The 19,032-nt window shown below is 45.0% G+C and overlaps 1 protein-coding gene across 2 annotated transcripts in view; it reads right to left on the bottom strand.

The window, feature by feature from the left end:
• The window catches only part of znrf3 (zinc and ring finger 3), a 111,307-nt gene that overhangs the window by 22,201 nt on the left and 70,074 nt on the right, over window positions 1-19,032 (bottom strand). For both annotated transcript variants that reach the window (XM_029716296.1, XM_029716295.1), the window contains exon 2: window positions 15,397-15,519. In XM_029716296.1, coding sequence (XP_029572156.1) covers window positions 15,397-15,519 — 123 coding nt within the window. The remainder of the gene's footprint in view (window positions 1-15,396; window positions 15,520-19,032) is intronic.

The raw sequence follows: 19,032 nt of genomic DNA, 5'->3' as shown, positions 1-19,032 counted from the left end.
CAGCCACTGCTCTTCCCTGTGTGTGGGTTCTGCCCTGTGGAGACCAAACGGAGAGAGAATGGACAACCGCTAATTAAATGTCCTCCACTTTTTCTCGTCTCGATCCCCCTGTTTTTGTTTTCTTACCGGTTTGCTTTTCCAGCCTTTGTGATCCGCGGGAAAATAAACAACCCTTCTGGTTGATGGTGGGTCAGACTCGGGAACGCTGCTGCCTTTTATAAAGTACACCCACCAACCAACCGACTGACCTCCTCTGACCTCCTCTACTGACCTCCTCTACTAGGATCACCAACGAAAAACCTGTATCCAATCCTCGGTAAGGGATGCATACATCTCCCAAGCCGTTATGACCGTATCACTGAATTATGGAAGTAATAATCATTTGTATTCCACAGGTCTCTGGAGATTCCTCTGCAGTGAATGTATTACCGATGTTCATTTACTACCATGTGTGGCTGAGCCAACGCTAAACAAAGAATCACATGACTAACTGCTGAAATAATACCAACTGGGCTTTTTTTGCTCACAAATCTACCAAGTCGACTTTTTTCTTCTTCTAGAAACTCATAACCCCCCTAGATGTCAGTACAAAACTGCAGTACTGCATTAAAGTTGTAGAAAGAAGTACTACAAGGAACTAGGCTATTTACTAGGAACATCCTAATGCAAGAACACTCTACTACAGTCAGGCAATATTTCTCATCAATTTGTAAGAAAAGGGTCCACAAAATCTTGAATCAAGGACATCCTTGCGGAACGTCCTCTTGGAAACATTTAAACCTATATATAGTCGAGAATAGAACACGTGTCCTTTGGCTCATCCGTAAATATAGAAGAGTGGTGAGACAGAATTGGAGGAAATTACAAAAGTGAAACACTCAACAGGAACGTAGTAAAGTCAGCCACTTATCAAAAGGTACACATCAAAACGACTGCGTTGTAATTCCAGTGAAAAGGCGAAGACTACGAGGAACTGGAGTTGGGTTCCTTTTCTTATTAAAACAGGACGTGTGACAAACAAACCTCTTACGTCATGTACAGTACGATAACATAAAAACCTTATCATCTAAATATTTATTTTTTTAAAACATGACTGCATGACAGCGGAGTGATGCAATGTTTCTGTGCATTGCATCATCAACGTGTGCCACAGTGTCACTAACTAGCTACCACAATCACACAACACGCTATGTTGACCAACTGTTACAATACCTCGCTGTTAGTTATCATAATAATGGAGCATTTAGTCATTGTCAGATAAGCATCCACTTTGGTACCTTTAGGGAAGGGAAAGGGGATACCTTGTCAGTTGCACAACTGAGCGCATTCAACCGAAATGTGTGTCTCTGCATTTAACCCAACCAGTCTGAATCGGAGAAGTGCGGCTGCCTTAAATCAACATCCACGTTAATTAATAAATAGGATTTGCTAAAGAACTCGGAAGAAAAAACTATTTATATAATCCTAGGATCTCAACTACCTCATAAGAACTGACCAATAGGAGCAATCGTTGTCCACCTGCAGCATTTTGCCCATTAAGCTGGGACGGCAGGTAACCTAGTGGTTAGAGCGTTGGGCCAATAACCGGAAGGTTGCTGGATCGAATCCCCGAGCTGACAAGGTAAAAATTTGGCGTTCTGCCCCTGAACAAGGCAGTTAACCCACTGTAGGCCGTCATTGTAAATAAGAATTTGTTCTTAACTGACTTGCCTAGTTACATAAAGGATAAATACAAAAAGCTCTTCACCTGACTTGCCTAGTTACATAAAGGATAAATAAAAAAAGCTCTTCATCTGCCTCTGTCCTTTTCTCGCCCCCTCCCTCCTTCCCTTTCAGGAGACAAACCAAACCCAGCAGCTGTTAAAAACCCAAATAATGCATGGAGAGCAGAATTAGTGCGATACCCGCTAATTATCAAAATCCAGAAAAGAGCTGTTAAATTCTACAACCACCTAAAAGGAAGCGATTCCCAAACCAAAGAGAGATGAACCTAGAGAAGAGTCCCCTCAGCCAGTTGGTTCTGGGGCGACAGAGAGATGAACCTAGAGAAGAGTCCCCTCAGCCAGTTGGTTCTGGGGCGACAAAGAGATGAACCTAGAGAAGAGTCCCCTCAGCCAGTTGGTTCTGGGGCGACAGAGAGATGAACCTAGAGAAGAGTCCCCTCAGCCAGTTGGTTCTGGGGCGACAGAGAGATGAACCTAGAGAAGAGTCCCCTCAGCCAGTTGGTTCTGGGGCGACAAAGAGATGAACCTAGAGAAGAGTCCCCTCAGCCAGTTGGTTCTGGGGCGACAGAGAGATGAACCTAGAGAAGAGTCCCCTAAGCCAGTTGGTTCTATGGGCTCTGTTCACAAATGCAAATAGACCCAACCAAATAATGAGAAAACAAAAAGATAATTTATTGTCACATTGGAAAGAACTAACCAAAAAAACTGAGCAAACTGGAATGCTATCTGGCACTAAACAGAGGGTACACAGTGGCAGAATACCTGACCACCCTGACTGACCCAAAAATAAGGAAAGCTTTGACTACGTACAGACTCATTGCTATTGAGAAAGTCCGCCGTAGGCAGACCTGGCATTCAAGAGAAGACAGGCTATGTGCCCACTGCCCACAACATTTGGTGGAAACTGAGCTGCACTTCCTAACCTCCTGCCAAATGTATGACCATATTAAAGACACATATTTCCCTCAGATTACACAGACCCACAAAGAATTCGAGAGCAAATACATTTTTTAGAAACTCCCATATCTATTAGGTAAAATACCACACTGTACCATTACAGCAGCAAGATTTGTGACCGGTTGCCTTACAAAAACACTATTTTAAATACAACCACTATTTATCTGTTCATTCATTTTCCCTTTCGTACTTTAACCATTTGAAACTCTTGTGAGTGTTTTGTTTACGGTTCATTTCTGATCGTTTATTACATTTTTGTTTATGTCACTTGCTTTGGCATTGTAAACATATGTTTCCCATGCCAATAAAGCCCCTTTGAATTGAATTGATTCCCCCCTCTACTGGCAGCCCCTTCAGAGGAGTAACAATAACTGGATGTAACTTAGCTCTCACTACTGCCCTCCCTCCTCCCTCCTCCCCCCACAAACCCTCTCCCCTTCTATCCCTAGCTACGGGCTCACATAAAGAACTCCCAGTCATGTCTGTCTCGCTCAGCCTCTCTCTCCATGGCTGCCAGGTGTGTTACTCACCACCCCCCCATCCCCCACCCCACCACCACTCCTCGAACTGTGATTCTCTTTTTTCAAGAGCTCTTCTTCCATTAGCTCAACCTCTCAAGGCATGGCTAGCTCCAATGGCACTTCTCACTCTCTCACACACTTACACACAAACTCTCAGGAGGGTGAACCAAACCCCACCTCTCTGAGGAGCATAAACTTCTTAAACCGATGGATGTTCTCTCACATGGACAGAGGAACCCCCCCCCCCCCACCACCACACCATAGAGAGGACAGGCAGCTGATCAGATTGAGTGTGTGTATGTGTGTAGCAGAGAGAGGCCCCTGGCTGCATGGGGCCCAGATCAGGCTCAGGCATGGTGGGCCCCGGCCCCGAGCAGCTCAGGCTCAAAGAGAACAGGGCCATCACACACAGAGCAGCCCAGTATGGAGGAACTCTCACAGAGAGCAACAAACGCACACGGGCTTAGCTATGTGGAGACCCAGGGAGAGAGAAGAGAAAAGGGTCGCTTTGGTGTGGGAGCCATGTCTGATCGTATCACTATGATACGTTTTTTTTTAATCCATGTTACCTCTTTTGATAGCTAGCCGTTGTATTTTTTGGCTAATAGCAAAAACCGTCAAAACTCAAAATTATATATATTTTTTAAATCACAAAAAAATGTAAACAAAAAAGTCGACTTTTTAACCGTTTACAATTACATACAAATTCAAGCATGTCGAAGAATTTATCATCTCAAATTAATCCATTTAAAAGACCCCCCCCCCCTCTTCTGTGGTTCTTCGCTCTTTCTTTTCCTCCCTTTCATTTCCACTCCCCTCTCTTTTCTCCCTCCCCCTCTTTTGCTCTCCCTCTTCTTCTTTCTCTTTTCTCCCGCTCCCTCTCTTTCGTCTTAAGTCCCCGGGGCTCCTTTATTCTCTCTTTAAATAGGGGCCCGACCAGGGCTGTGAAGTGTAATAATGGTCATTTTTCCTCTCCATTCAGCAGCGGGTAATTCCACCCAGGGACGGCTCACTTTGAGCCACATCACACAAGGAGCTTCCCAGTGACCATAGCAACGTGCTCAGTGGGATCCCGGGTCCGTGAAGCAGTGATTTGGGGGATTTGGTGGGGTGTAGGGCAGCCGGGGTGGCTGGGGCGGTGAGGGCCCGCAGAGGAGGAACAAAAAAGAAAACGTTGTCCAAAATGGAGAGAGGAGAAGAGAGAGAGAGCGAGAAGAGAGGCCCAGTCTAGGTGTAGAGAAAGCCTCCGACCGAGCGAGCGACACCCCACCAGGAAGAGAAGCCAAGATACTATCAGCAAGTTGAGTCGTACAAAACATGAAAGGAGCACCCAAGAGGCAGGCCTCCCTCATGGTGCAGGCAGCTCAACGCTTCACAGGGTTTCACTCTCTCCCGCTCTCCTCCCCCTCCCTCCTATTTTTTCCCCCCTCTTTTCTCCCCTCTCCCTCCTTCCGCCGTGGTACGGCAGTGTTTCTGTGATGTGGTGGTGTGGGGAGGGAGGGAGAGAGGGAACTGAAGGTAGTATGTGCGTTTTATTGTTGGTGCCAAAGTCTATTGATGAACTGATGCTTTCATTGATCATAAGGGAGGATACCTTGGCCTTCTGTTCACCTCTCAAAATCAGCCCCAGGACCAGTACATTCACATGGCCCTCCCTCCCTAACCCTAGAATGTGTGTAATCCACTGGTTAGTTATAGGGGAAACGCTGGATTACGGCTTCATAATAAATCGTCCTACTGCAACAACACCACCACCATTTCAGTCTTCATCACTTTAACTACCACAACGTCTGACAGTAACATGCACTTCTGTGGACAAGCTGTCCTCGTATGGCATGAAAAGAAGTAGGCCCTTAACTCCATTTGTGCGCCCACCTCTGAAAGGAAAGAAAATAGTCCCATCGACCCATCACTACTCCATCTATTCCCTTCCACCAGCAGAAAGCATTCTTCCATAAACGCTAGGTAATTACATTGGAATAAAAAGCTGCAGCTGCATCTTAACAATGCACTAAAACTATTATAGGTAATCAATCCCTATTATATTGAAGTTCTACAGCAATCTATCTACCAAAGCACTGTGCAAAACCACCTGGCCATCAAAACACAACACTTCTCTCTCCCTCTCTGCGACAGACAAGACACAGACAGACAGACAGACAGACAGACAGACAGACAGACAGACAGACAGACAGACAGACAGACAGACAGACAGACAGACAGACAGACAGACAGACAGACAGACAGACAGACAGACAGACAGCTTTATCAAAGCACAGCTAATCTCTCGGCCCCCAGATAAACAGTGGATGAGCTCACATGAACCACACAAGCACACACTTATTTTTTGACATTTTCATTAGCCAATCTTATCGTCCACCAAAAAAGAAAATGGTGTACAATACAACATAAAGGGTGCGACAGATCAGCACCCCTGCCAGAACCTACCCTATAAAACACCACAGTACGAGTTTAACAACACTCTGTGTGGCATAGCACCGCATTGGCATACCATACCATGTGGTCTGGCATTGGCATGGTCTCTAACAAACAGACCGACAGACACCTTTCCCAGGTCAGCTACAGGGCAGGGCATCCAAGGTTTACACAGCCAGAGGTGGGAACAGTTAACCTAACACAGGCCCCAGGCCAGACTGTGTGTGTGTGTGTGTGTGGCTAGCTGCCTCACTCTCATCTCTCTCTCTCTCTGGCTGAGATGCCAGACAGGGTAAGCATCCAAAAGCCACTTAGCAGTAAGAAGGTGCAGCTGTTTGCTGAGCTCCACAGCAGGCTGTGCCAAGAGAGAGAGAGGCAGAAACAGAAAGAGGAGAGGAGTGCCAGGCTAGGCTGCTAGCTAGTCACTGCAGGGGATCTATATCATAGAATTACAGTGCAGTCGGAAAGTATTCAAACCCCTTGACTTTGTCCAATTTATTTAAAGTTACAGCCTTATTCTAAAATGGATTAAATAAAAATGTTCCTCAGCAATCTACACACAATACCCAATAACAACAAAGTGAAAACAGGTTGTCAAATCTTTGCAAATGTATTACAAATAAAAAACATAAATACCTTATTTACATTGGTATTCAGACCCTCTACTATGAGGTGTATCCTGTATCGATTGATTATCCTTGAGATGTTTCTACAACTTCATTGGAGTCCACCTGTGGTAAATTCAATTGATTGGACATCATTTGGAAAGGCACACACCTGTCTATATAAGGTCCCACAGTTGACAGTGCAGGTCAGAGCAAAAACCAAGCCATTAGGTCGAAGGAATTGTCCATAGACCTCTGAGACAGGATTGTGTCGAGGCACAGATCTGGGGAAGGGTACAAAAACATTTATGCAGCATTGAAGGTCCCCAAGAACACAGTTGCCTCTATCATTCTTAAATGGAAAAAGTTTGGAACCACCAAGACTCTTCCGAGAGCTGGCCACCCGGCCAAACTGAGCAATCAGGGAAGAAGGGCCATGGTCAGGGAGGTGACCAAGAAGCCGATGGCCACTCTGACAGAGCTCCAGAGTTCCTCTGTGGAGATGGAGGACCTTCCAGAAGGAAGCCACTCCTCAGTAAAAGGCACATGACAGCCCGCTTGGCGTTTGCCGTAAGGGACCTGAAGGACTCTCAGACCATGAGAAACAAGATTCTCTGGTCAGATGAATCCAAGATTGAACTCTTTGGCCTGAATGCCAAGCGCCATGTCTGGAGGAAACCTGGCATCATCCCTACTGTGAAGCACGGTGGTGGCAGCATAATGCTGTGGGGATGTTTTTCAGCGGCAGGGACTGGGAGACTAGTCAGGATCAAGGGAAAGATGAATGGAGCAAAGTACAGAGACATGCTTGATGAAAACCTGCTCCAGAGCATTCTGGACCTCAGTCTGGGTCGAGGATTCACCTTCTAACAGGACAATGACCCTAAACACACAGCCAAGACAACGCAGGAGTGGCTTCGGGACAAGTGCTTCACGGTTGGGATGGTGTTCTCAGCTTGCAAGCCTCCACCTTTTTCCTCCAAACATAACAATGGTCATTATGGACAAACAGTTCTATTTTTGTTTCATCAGACCAGAGAACATTTCTCCAAAAAGTACGATATTTGTCCCCATGTGCAGTTGCAAACCGTAGGCTGGCTTTTTAATGGCGGTTTTGGAGCAGTGGCTTCTTCCTTGCTGAGTGGCCTTTCAGGTTATGTCGATATAGGACTCGTTTTTACTGTGGATATAGATACTTTTGTACCTGTTTCCTCCAGCATCTTCACAAGGTCCTTTGCTGTTGTTCTGGGATTGATTTGTACTTTGTCTCTAGGAGACAAAACACGTCTCCTTCCTGAGCGGTATGACGGCTGCGTGGTCCCATGGTGTTTATACTTGCGTACTATCGTTTGTACAGATGAACGTGGTACCTTCAGGCGTTTGGAAATTGCTCCCAAGGATGAACCAGACTTGTGAAGGCCTACAGGTCTTGGCTGATTTCTTTTGATTTTCCCATGATGTCAAGTAAAGAGGCACTGAGTTTGAAGGTAGGCCATGAAATACATCCACAGGTACACCTCCAATTGACTCAAATGATGTCAATTAGCCTATCAGAATCTTCTAAAGCCATGATATCATTGTCTGGAATTTTCCAAGCTGTTTAAAGGCACAGTCAATTTAGTGTACGTAAACTTCTGACCCACTGCAATTGTGATACGTGCTACCTGTCCCAGACCTGCTGTTTTCAACTCTCTAGACACAGCAGGAGTGGTAGAGATACTCTCAATGATCGGCTATGAAAAGCCAACTGACATTTACTCTTGAGGTGCTGACTTGTTGCACCCTCGACAACAACTGTGATTATTATTATTTGACCATGCTGGTCATTTATGAACATTTGAAAATCTTGGCCATGTTCTGTTATAATCTCCACCCGGCACAGCCAGAAGAGGACTGGCCACCCCTCATAGCCTGGTTCCTCTCTAGGTTTCTTCCTAGGTTCCAGCCTTTCTAGGGAGTTTTTCCTAGCCACTGTGCTTCTACACCTGCATTGCTTGCTGTTTGGGGTTTTAGGCTGGGTTTCTGTACAGCACTTTGAGATATCAGCTGATGAAAGAAGGGCTATATAAATACATTTGATTTGATTTGATACAGTGAATTATAAGTGAAATAATCTGTCTGTAAACAATTGTAGGAAAAATTACTTGTCATGCAGACTTGACAAAACTATAGTTCGTTAACAAAAAATGTGTGGAGTGGTTGAAAAACAAGTTTTAATGACTCCAACCTAAGTGTATGTAAACTTCCGACTTCAACTGAATATATATATATATATATATATATATATATATATATATATAAAAATTAGCAAAAAATAAATAAAAAAATTGCTTTGTCATTATGGGTATTTTGTGTAGGTTGATGAGGGAAAATGTATTTAATCCATTTTAGAATACCATAATTTATGTAAATTATAGGCTGATCTCAATCTATACCATGTTGGAGTGTGTGGAGAGGGGCTCTAGCACAGGGTAAACAGTCTAGAGACTTTGGCTCTTATGGTATTATTTTATTAAAAAGGTAGGGTTGTGACAGTAATGGTTTTTAGATGACGGTTATTGGTCAGTCAAATGATCGCGTCACCATAATAACCATTTGATGCTGGCCTTCTAGGCAGAGTTCCTCTGTCCAGTGTGTGTGTTCTTTTGCCCATCTTAATCTTTTATTTTTATTGGCCAGTCTGAGATATGGATTTTTCTTTGCAACTCTGCCTAGAAGGCCAGCATCCCGGAGTCGCCTCTTCACTGTTGACGTTGAGACTGGTGTGTTGCGGGTACTATTTAATGAAGCTGCCAGTTTAGGACTAGTGAGGCGTCTGTTTCTCAAACTAGACGCTCTAATGTACTTGTCCTATCGCTCAGTTGTGCAACAGGGCCTCCCAGTCCTCTTTCTATTCTGGTTAGAGACAGTTTGCGCTGTTCTGTGAAGAGAGTAGTACACAGCGTTGTACGAGATCTTCAGTTTCTTGGCATTTCTCGCATGGAATAGACTTCATTTCTCAGAACAAGAATAGACTGACGAGTTTCAGAAGAAAGGCCATTTTGAGCCTGTAATTGAACCCACAAAAGCTGATGCTCCAGATACTCAACTAGTAAAAGAAGGCCAGTTTTATTAATTCTTAAATCAGAACAACAGTTTTCAGCTGTGCTAACATAATTGCAAAAGGGTTTTCTAATGATCAATTAGCCCTTTAAAATTATAAACTTGGATTAGCTAACACAACGTGCCATTGGAACACAGGAGTGATGGTTGCTGATAATGGGCCTCTGTACACCTATGTAGATATTCCATAAAAAATCTGCCATTTCCAGCTACAATAGTCATTTACAACATTAACAATGTCTACACTGTATTTCTGATCAATTTGATGTTATTTTAATGGACAAAAAATATTAGCTTTTCTTTCAAAAACAAGGACATTTCTAAGTGACCCCAAACTTTTGAACAGTAGTATATATATATATATAAACTCAGTAACAAAAAAAAACGTCCTATCACTGTCAACTGCATTTATTTTCAGCAAACTTAACATGTGTAAATATTTGTATGAACACAAGATTCAACAACTGAGACATAAACTGAACAAGTTCCACAGACATGTGACTAACAGAAATTGAATAATGTGTCCCTGAACAAAGGGGGGGGGGGGGGGTCAAAAACAAAAATAACAGCCAGTACCTGGTGTGGCCACCAGCTGCATTAAGTACTGCAGTGCATCTCCTCCTCATGGACTTCACCAGATTTGCCAGTTCTTGCTTTGAGATGTTACCCCACTCTCCCACCAAGGCACCTGAAAGTTCCTGGACATTTCTGTGGGGAATGGCCCTAGCCCTCACCCTACGATCCAACAGGTCCCAGACGTGCTCAACGGGATTGAGATCCAGGCTCTTCGCTGGCCATGGAAGAACACTGACATTCCTATCTTGCAGGAAATCACGCACAGAACGAGCAGTATGGCTGGTAGCATTGTCATGCTGGAGGGTCATGTCAGGATGAGCCTGCAGGAAGGGTACCACATGAGGGAGGAGGATGTCTTCCCTGTAACGCACAGCGTTGAGATTGCATGCATTGACAACAAGCTCAGTCCAATGATGCTGTGACACACCGCCCCAGACCATGATGGACCCTCCACCTCCAAATCGATCCCGCTCCAGAGTACAGGCCTCGGTGTAACGCTCATTCCTTTGACGATAAACGCTAATCTGTCCATCCCCCCTGGTGAAACAAAACCGCGACTCGTCAGTGAAGTCCTGTCTGGCAGGTGTTGTTACACGTGGTCTGCCACTGCGAGGACGATCAGCAGTCCGTCCTGTCTCCCTGTAGCGCGGTCTTAGGCGTCTCACAGTACGGACATTGAAATGTATTGCCCTGGCAACATCTGCAGTCCTCATGCCTCCTTGCAGCATGCCTAAGGCACGTTCACGCAGATGAGCAGGGACCTTGGGCATCTTTCTTTTGGTGTTTTTCAAAGTCAGTAGAAAGGCTTCTTTAGTGTCCTAAGTTTTCATAACTGTGACCTTAATTGCCTACCGTCTGTAAGCTGTTAGTGTCTTAACGACCGTTCCACAGGTGCATGTTCATTAATTGTTTATGGTTCATTGAACAAGCATGGGAAACAGTGTTTAAACCCTTTACAATGAAGATCTGTGAAGTTATTTGGATTTTTACGAATTATCTTTGAAAGACAGGGTCCTGTTTCTTTTTTTGCTGAGTTTATATACATATTTTTTTCTCCCATTATATATATTTTTCTGCTGAAAACTTGAGGGGACAAAACTCTACTCTACAGCCTTGTGTATTTGCTGTATGCCCTTAAAGCCAGCTACAGGTCCTGAACCAGTCGAGCTTAGGTCTGTGTTTTTTGGGCTGTGATGATACCAGGTTCGTAATATAGAATTTTTTCCATGGGAAAAATGAAAACACATAGCAGACTGAACTCTTTGGTCCTTCAAAAACCCGCTGTGTGTAAAATAGGGTGTGCTATATCTTGGAAAATAGATCAAATGTGACTCTGGATGACAACATAATGGTGTTTGTTTCCAACATTAGGGCTGATTTCCTAAATATGTGAAATCCGCTTTGTGTTTTGTTTCCTTGCCAGAATACTAACGAGTATCACAATACTGGTATCGTCCCGGCCCTAGTGTTTTTGTAAGGGCAGAGTAGAGTACATGGCCCCTGTGTGTGTGTGTGTGTGTGTGTGTGTGTGTGTGTGTGTGTGTGTGTGTGTGTGGTGGGGTCGGAGAACATGAAAAGGCTGTGAGGGAGAAAAACCCCCAATAATAATTAGACATCCTCATATCCTGACACAAACCCCCCCTTCCCCTCTCACCCCCTCCATCACACCCTCAACCCTGAAAGAGCACCCCTCACACCCCTCCCTGTGTAGGGGGTGATGTCATGCCACAGGATGGAGGGATGAGGACGGGGATGAAAGGAAGAGAGGGAAAACCCTCATGCCGGTCAGGGCCCATGCGGCCGTTGGCGCGGCAACATGAAAAGTGGAAATATCACGCTGGCATGGCGACAAAAGGGAGCAGAGCCACCAAAGCCATGGCATGGTTACATGTTCCACGAGAGACGCCAATATCACACAGAGAGAGGGAGAGAGACTAAAGAGAAGGAAAGAGAGATAGAAGGAAAGAGAGAGACTAGAGAGAAGGAAAGAGAGAGAGAGAGAGAGAGAGAGAGAGAGAGAGAGAGAGAGAAAGAGGGATAGAGTAGAGGGCTAGAGAGAGAGGGGGTGGGTAGAGGAGGAGATTACCAGGAAGCTAGGAACATGTCACCCCAGCCAGGCTAGTTAGGACAGAAATACACCATTTCAAGACAGGCAGCACAATTCTGAGCACAAAGTTTGTTTTTTCACTAAATTGGTCATTTGCCCAATCAGATCAGCTCTGACAAAGATCTGATGTGAAAAGATCTGATGTGATTGATCAAAAGACCAATTAGGGGAGAAAAAAAGATCCGAATTGGGCTGCCCGTGTAGACGCAGCAATACTGTTCAACACTAAACTTACAAGAAACCATCATGTGAGGATCTATTCAACACTTTACACAAAACACCACAAGTCAACTTACTGTGCTATAACTCTTTAGTCTGCACAAATAAAATGTATAGGCATAGCTACAGCTCTCTGAACAAAGCTAAACCCTGCACGGAAATACAATGTGTAGATGTTACATGAACAGTTCAGTGGCTATCTACAACGCTACAAAAACAACTCTTCCACAAACACACAGGCAAAGACAACACAAGCTAGGACCCAATCTTCCAGCGCTTCCCTGCTTTAGAGGGAGCCGCTGTGTGTGCAGCACACAGGGAGGGGGGTAGCGGTGGGGGGGGGTCACAGGTCAACAGCCCAGCGCCTCTCATAAGAACCAGACAGGAAGAGCTGGAAAAAACTGTGTGCATATATACACCACCAACTGAAGTGGTGGGTTTGGCATCGAAAAACAAAAGCATATGCAGAAAAGTACCTCATACCTACAGTAAAGTATGGTGGTGGAGCTATTATGGGGTCATAGCTACTTCTATTGTAGCTGACCCACCATTAGAGGCAGGTTTGATGGACAGAAGGCAGGACTTACGGGAAAGGGTGAAAGGGAGGATTGAGGAGGAGGGTGAAAGAAAATGGAGGGGGGAGGGCATGCTAGCCTATGAAGTCCTAGTGCAGTAGAGAGAGCAGGCTTCCACACCAAACCGTGTCGTGTCACGTACAGTCAGGTCCATAATTATTGACACCCCTGATAAAGATAGAGATAAAGAGCAAAAAAGACTAAAAATATAATTACATTATTTTATACTTGTACAATTGCTCAGGGAAAGAGATTTTGTTTAAGAAGTAATAAAAAAATCTCAAAAAGATACAGGTCAACATTATTGGCTGTTTTTCAATGCTCTAGCACCCTCCCCTTGTGAGGATAATGACACTGAACCATTTGATGAGATCGGAGAACACATTGGGAGGGATCTTAGACCGGTCCTCCTTACAGAATCTTTCCAGATCCTTGATATCTTTCATCTGCACGTATGGACTGACCTATTCAATATAAACCAATGGGGTTCAAGTCCGGAGACTGACATTATTTTGATTTTGTGGTTGATTAACCATTTTCTTCTGGAATTTGATTAGTGCTTGGGGTTATTGTCTTGCTGGAAGATCACCTCGCGGCCAAGAGACATCCAGGTTTTTTGCTAAAATGTCCTGATACTTGGTAAAGTTCATGTTGCCGTTGACCATGAAAGGTCCCAGAGGAACAGTGGAAGCAAAATAGTAGTCCTGGCTGCTATGTTTTCCATTTCAGTAGAGAATCTACTAGTTAGAATTAGTGATAAAAACATCATGATACATAAAAATCATGAGCTGTCGCACACCCAGAGAAAATGATTTTATGTAGAGTTGCTGACTAACGGCGAATAAGCTATAAAAATAAAGAGAGTCACACACTATATATAAACTCCCAGTAATGTATTGGGTAAATCACCAACGTTTCGGCATCAATGTGCCTTCTTCAGGGTGAACATCATGATGCAAACAGCATATTCGGGGCTTGTAGCATATTCTAGAATTGGAATTTAGATCCAAAACTGGGCGGCAAAGTGTGTAGGAAACAGAGAGGAGGGTTGAGTATGGGGTTATACAGGGGGTAAGGCTAGACCAGGCAAGGCAGGGTGGGGTGAGGGGGGGGATATCTGAGCCTAGTAGGGACTACAGTCTGCTGGCACTAGGGGAGTATGGGGGCTGGCGGGGGCACTTGGGGCTGTGTGTCTGTCTGTACAGTAGAGTAGTGGCCGTGTCTGGCTCTGGGAACACTACAGGCCCCCAGCTGTGCTCGGGCCCAGGCAGGCAGAGTCTGGTCTGTCAAGATGGGCCAAACAACAATGAAGAGGCTTTCCCCTCTCCTTTCTCTCTCTCTCTCTTTACACACTAATTATAGACCGGCAATGTCCCACTGTCCCCTCAAAACAAACCAGGAAAGAGAATGGAAGAACAAGGCGCCTCCTCTTCTCCCTCCTCCTTTTCATCTCCACTCTAATGAGAGGATGGATACTGTCATCTAGATCACTTTCACAACACCTCCCCCTGAAAGAGGGCAACAGGTCTGCTGGATGGGCTCTGCTCCTGCACCAAACCAAAACATCCCCCCCCCACAATTCCAACATGGCCACCCGCCTACAAAGACAAGAGATCAGCCCTATGGTGGCCCCAGATATCAGCTCAGCAGAAGTTGAGTCAAGGCCTCACTGCAGTCCAATCAGAACACTACTGTACTCCAAAAACACTCGACTCGACACGTTGACTAAAACAAATGATACAGTCGGTACTTTCAAGAGAGGAGGAACCTATCGTCCACACTTGTTCCTATTCCCAGGTATAGTACAAGATTCTTCAAGTGTTTGAGTGCCTTCGTTCTAGCATTACCATTCGCTCAGCTTTCAGATCCTGGCGTGCTGCGTGTTCTGTTCTTCTCTGTCCTACTCGGTAGCTAGCATTGAACGCCAACCGACCGCTAACCGTCGCCGCCAGAGAAAGTGCCTCAGCCATTAGCATGTCTATACAGCTACAAGGAGCGCTCCTTCATTTATGAATGGCTGCCCTCTTTCTGTCACTGGGAAGGCGAGGCCAGGCGTGTACAGGATAAATGAGACGATAGCCTCCCCCCGTCCCTCAGGGACAAGTGGTATGTTCCATTAGGAAGGACACTTAATTAAAGCCATGATAAAATACCACTCTGGACACCAGAGGGGGGTCTAGTGGAGGGGTGGAGGGGAGAGGGGGAGAGACAAGGGAAGGCTTCAGTTCCTCTTCTGATTCTTGAAGCGAAAAGAGGAGAGGAGAAAAACAAAAACAAAACCTGTAAACGAACGGTTCCCTTGACAACCAGGGATCAGAGATAAATAATACTGACAACGTTTTAATTAAGTTGCTGAACACAAGTTGTCTTCACTTCAGAGCCAGGCTGAATCTGCCCATGCTGATAGGATGAAGGAGTGATGTTTTCTGGCATGTACAGGAGCTGATCCCAGATCAGCACTCCCACTCTGAGACACTTGATACATACGGGCCACAAGGTCTTGTTTAACATCCAGCACCTACCCAAAGGCATTGCGTCATGTTTGTTTGTGTACAACCTAGCTGTGTTGCTCACCTTTCCCAGGACAGTGAGACAGCTGGGGTCCAGCTCAGGCTGCTCCAGCTTCACCACTCCCACCCAGCCATACTCGTATAGGTCTTCCTCATCATTGTTGTTACACAGCCCCAGCGGATGCATCTGGAGACACGAGGAAAACCTTGGGTCAATATCACAACATATAAAACAGGACGAACAGTCTTTCACGACACAGCATAGGGTTAAAATCATTCTAGGGATCCTGGGAAAACATGCTCCTGCAAGAACCTAAATGTCCCTTATTATATTACGTACAAGCTGGTGCAGGTGTGTGTGTGTGTTTGCGGTCGGGCTCAAAGAGATTGCCGTTGAAGTGCGCTTTATACACTGTACCTATGAGCTAAGCAGCAGCGCTACGGGTTAACAGCCAGCCAGGCACATTCATATTACTATAAAAGGATGTAAGGCTTTAAATGAGAAAAAAAAGCCAATGGTAAAGTAGCTAAGTTCCACACCACTGCACATTACCCAGTGTCTAGAGTATCTTAAGTGGTCCCCCTATTATCCCTAAGGCTACTAAATGATCTTGGGGTTTGCAGTGCCATTCCTCAGAGCACAGAAAGAGAATGACTAGAACGGAAAAGAATCCCCCTTCAGACCACAGCAATACTTCAGGTCGAACGCACTGATTATAGGCCTAAGTTGAGCTGGATAAGTGTCCGCTAAATGACTACAATGTAGAATGTCTGTAATTGAAATGCCCAGTCTATTCTATGTCATTGTGTTCTTATGTCCTGAAGCAGAGGGAGGATGTCTGCAGAGTAGATTAGACCTGAGGACTGAGGATAGGAGGGCAGACATGACAGAGGCTGGCTGACTCACTCTCTCTGTGTGTGCATGCGTGTGTGTGTGTGTGTGTGTGTGTGTGTGTGTGTGTGTGTGTGGGCACGAGGCAGCCCCCTGTAATTACAGACTAATGCATCATGATTCATCTCAGAAAGCTCTTTAGCTACTTTACTTCAGACTTTCTCTTCTTTGATTACGTAGGGGGATTTAGAAATAGGCCTATACGTCTGCATCCCAAATGGCACCATGTTCCCTTCTATGGTACACTAGTTTTGATCGTCTGGTTTGGTGACCTACAGTATGTCGTCATCAAACATATCCCCCAATGGGAACAAAAACACAGAAACCACGCAAAAATAAATACAAATGTAAAAACAAAAAATGCATAAAAGGAACACTTGTTTTCTAGGCGTCTAACTTCAAGGAGCCTAATTTCCATTCCCCAAAACGCTTTAAGTATCGCACCAATATTTCCTGTGGTGATGACACGGACTGCTGCGGACTGGTATACTCTATATCTAAAAGCAGCCTTTCTTCCTTCCTGCTCTGTGGGGCCTCAGCCTGGCCTTGTAAACTCAACAGGTAAAGACCTGAAGAATTCATCATATTCCTGTTAGGCCTAAGCCAGTCAGGGATATACTGACCTTACTGTAAAAGGGCTCTCCACAGTGATTTCACCGTCTACGCAAAAATGTCAGCTGCACAAAAGTAAATGGAACGAGGGAGAGAGCTACGCAAACAAACCTCCGTCGGAGCTGTTGAGTAGACTGTTGTAGAGCCTTTAAGACTCAACATGGTAGGCCATCAAACTGAACCAAATCAAGACAAAAGTTACATTGAAATATAAAAACAAGACAACTACAGCAAAAGAAAAACCGACAGTGTAAACTGAACATATCTGTTGGAGCATAAAAAGTATGAGGGTAATTTCACTCCTTCTCCGATACCCAAAATTAGATTAAACGTCTTTTTAAAAAAAAGGTTGGAAGCTGGTGTCCTTAGGTCACAAAGACCCATCCCCTCCCCTCTCCACCCTGACCAGTAGCAGCAGCTTAGTGGACCCTCTGGGTCCGAGGATGACCCCAGATACCCTGTCTCTCCCTGCCATGACCACTGAACCCTACTTCATCACTTTGGGAGAGAGCTGCTCCGCTGGTTGGAGTTAGGGTGAAGCGTGCAGTAGGACCATTGAAAAGGTAGACTACATGGCCAAAAGTATGTGGACACGTGCTCGTCAAACATCTCATTCCAAAATCATGGGCATTAATATGGAGTTGGTCCCCCTTTTGCTGCTATAACAGCCTCCACAGGAAGTCAACTGACTAACTTGAAAGGTCACATCCTATGATGGTGCCACATTGAAAGTCACTGAGCTCTCCAGTACGGGCTATTCTACTGCCAATGTTTGTCTATGGAGATTTAATGGCTGTGTGCTCGATTTTATATACCTGTCAGCAACGGGTGTGGCTGAAATAGTCAAATCCACAAATTTGAAAGGGTGTCCATATACATTTGGCCATGTAGTGTATTTAGAGAGGAGGCTTGTCACGCCATCGCCATATGGCAAAGGGTGGGGGGGGGGGGGGGGGGCTCTGACCTGAGGGTTTTGGAGGAGTGTGCGTGTGTTGGGTGGGGGTTAGAGTTCGGGGGTTAAATGCAAATAGCCCAAGATGGCCATTGTGTGTCATAGGAAAGGAATGCGGACAAAGTGTGTAATGTCGTTTGAGAGTTCTCTCTTCTCTATGAAGTTCCCTATTTCCCCCCCTGAAGGATGTAATGTGATAGAGACATTGGATTCTCCACACGAACACCTCTCTATCATTAGTAGTCTAGAGGCATACTGGAACCACAGATGCTAAATTTGAGAAATCAAGAGCCTCGGGACAGCCATGGGGAAGGAATATTAAAGACACACACACAAACACGTAAAGCACACACACACACACACACACACACACACACACACACACACACACACTTAAGTGTACACAGACCAGGGTTTCTGTTAGCCGGTAATATCCGGCTTTTGGCCTACAGTACCAGTCAAAAGTTTGGACGCACCTACTCATTCAAGGGTTTTTCTTTACTTTTTCTACATTGTAGAACAGTAGTGAAGACATCAAAACCATGAAATAACACATATGGAATCATGTAGTAAGTAAAAAAGTGTTAAATCAAAATATATTTTATATTCTTCAAAGTAGCCACCCTTTGCCTTGACAGCTTTGCACACTCTTGGCATTCTCTCAACCAGTTTCATGAGGAATAATTTTCTTGATGGAGTTCCCACATATGCTGAACATTTATTGGCTGCTTTTTCTTCACTCTGCAGTCCAACTCATCCCAAACCATCTCAATTGGGTTGAGGTCGGGTGATTGTGGAGGCCAGGTCATCTGATGCAGCACTCCATCACTCTCCTTCTTGGTCAAATAGCCCTTACACAGCCTGGAGGTGTGTTTTGGGTCATTGTCCTGTTGAAAAACAAACGATAGTCCCACTAAGCCCAAACCAGATGGGATGTCATATCGCTGCAGAATGCTGTGGTAGCCATGCTGGTTAAGTGTGCCTTAAATTCTAAATAAATCACAGACAGTGTCACCAGCAAAGCACCCCCACACCATCACACTTCCTCCTCCATGCTTCATGGTGGGAACCACACATGCAGAGATCATCCATTCACCTACTCTGCGTCTCACAGACACAGCGGTTGGAACCAAAAAACTGATTCTTCTTATTGCTGTCCTTTGGTAGTGGTTTCCTTGCAGCAATTTGACCATCACGCAGTCTCCTCTGAACAGCTAACGTTGAGATATGTCTGTTACTTTAAC

This window comes from Salmo trutta, chromosome 27 (genome assembly GCF_901001165.1).
Source record: "Salmo trutta chromosome 27, fSalTru1.1, whole genome shotgun sequence".
Taxonomy (NCBI): domain Eukaryota; kingdom Metazoa; phylum Chordata; class Actinopteri; order Salmoniformes; family Salmonidae; genus Salmo; species Salmo trutta.
This window is presented reverse-complemented; position numbering and strand designations above follow the sequence as displayed.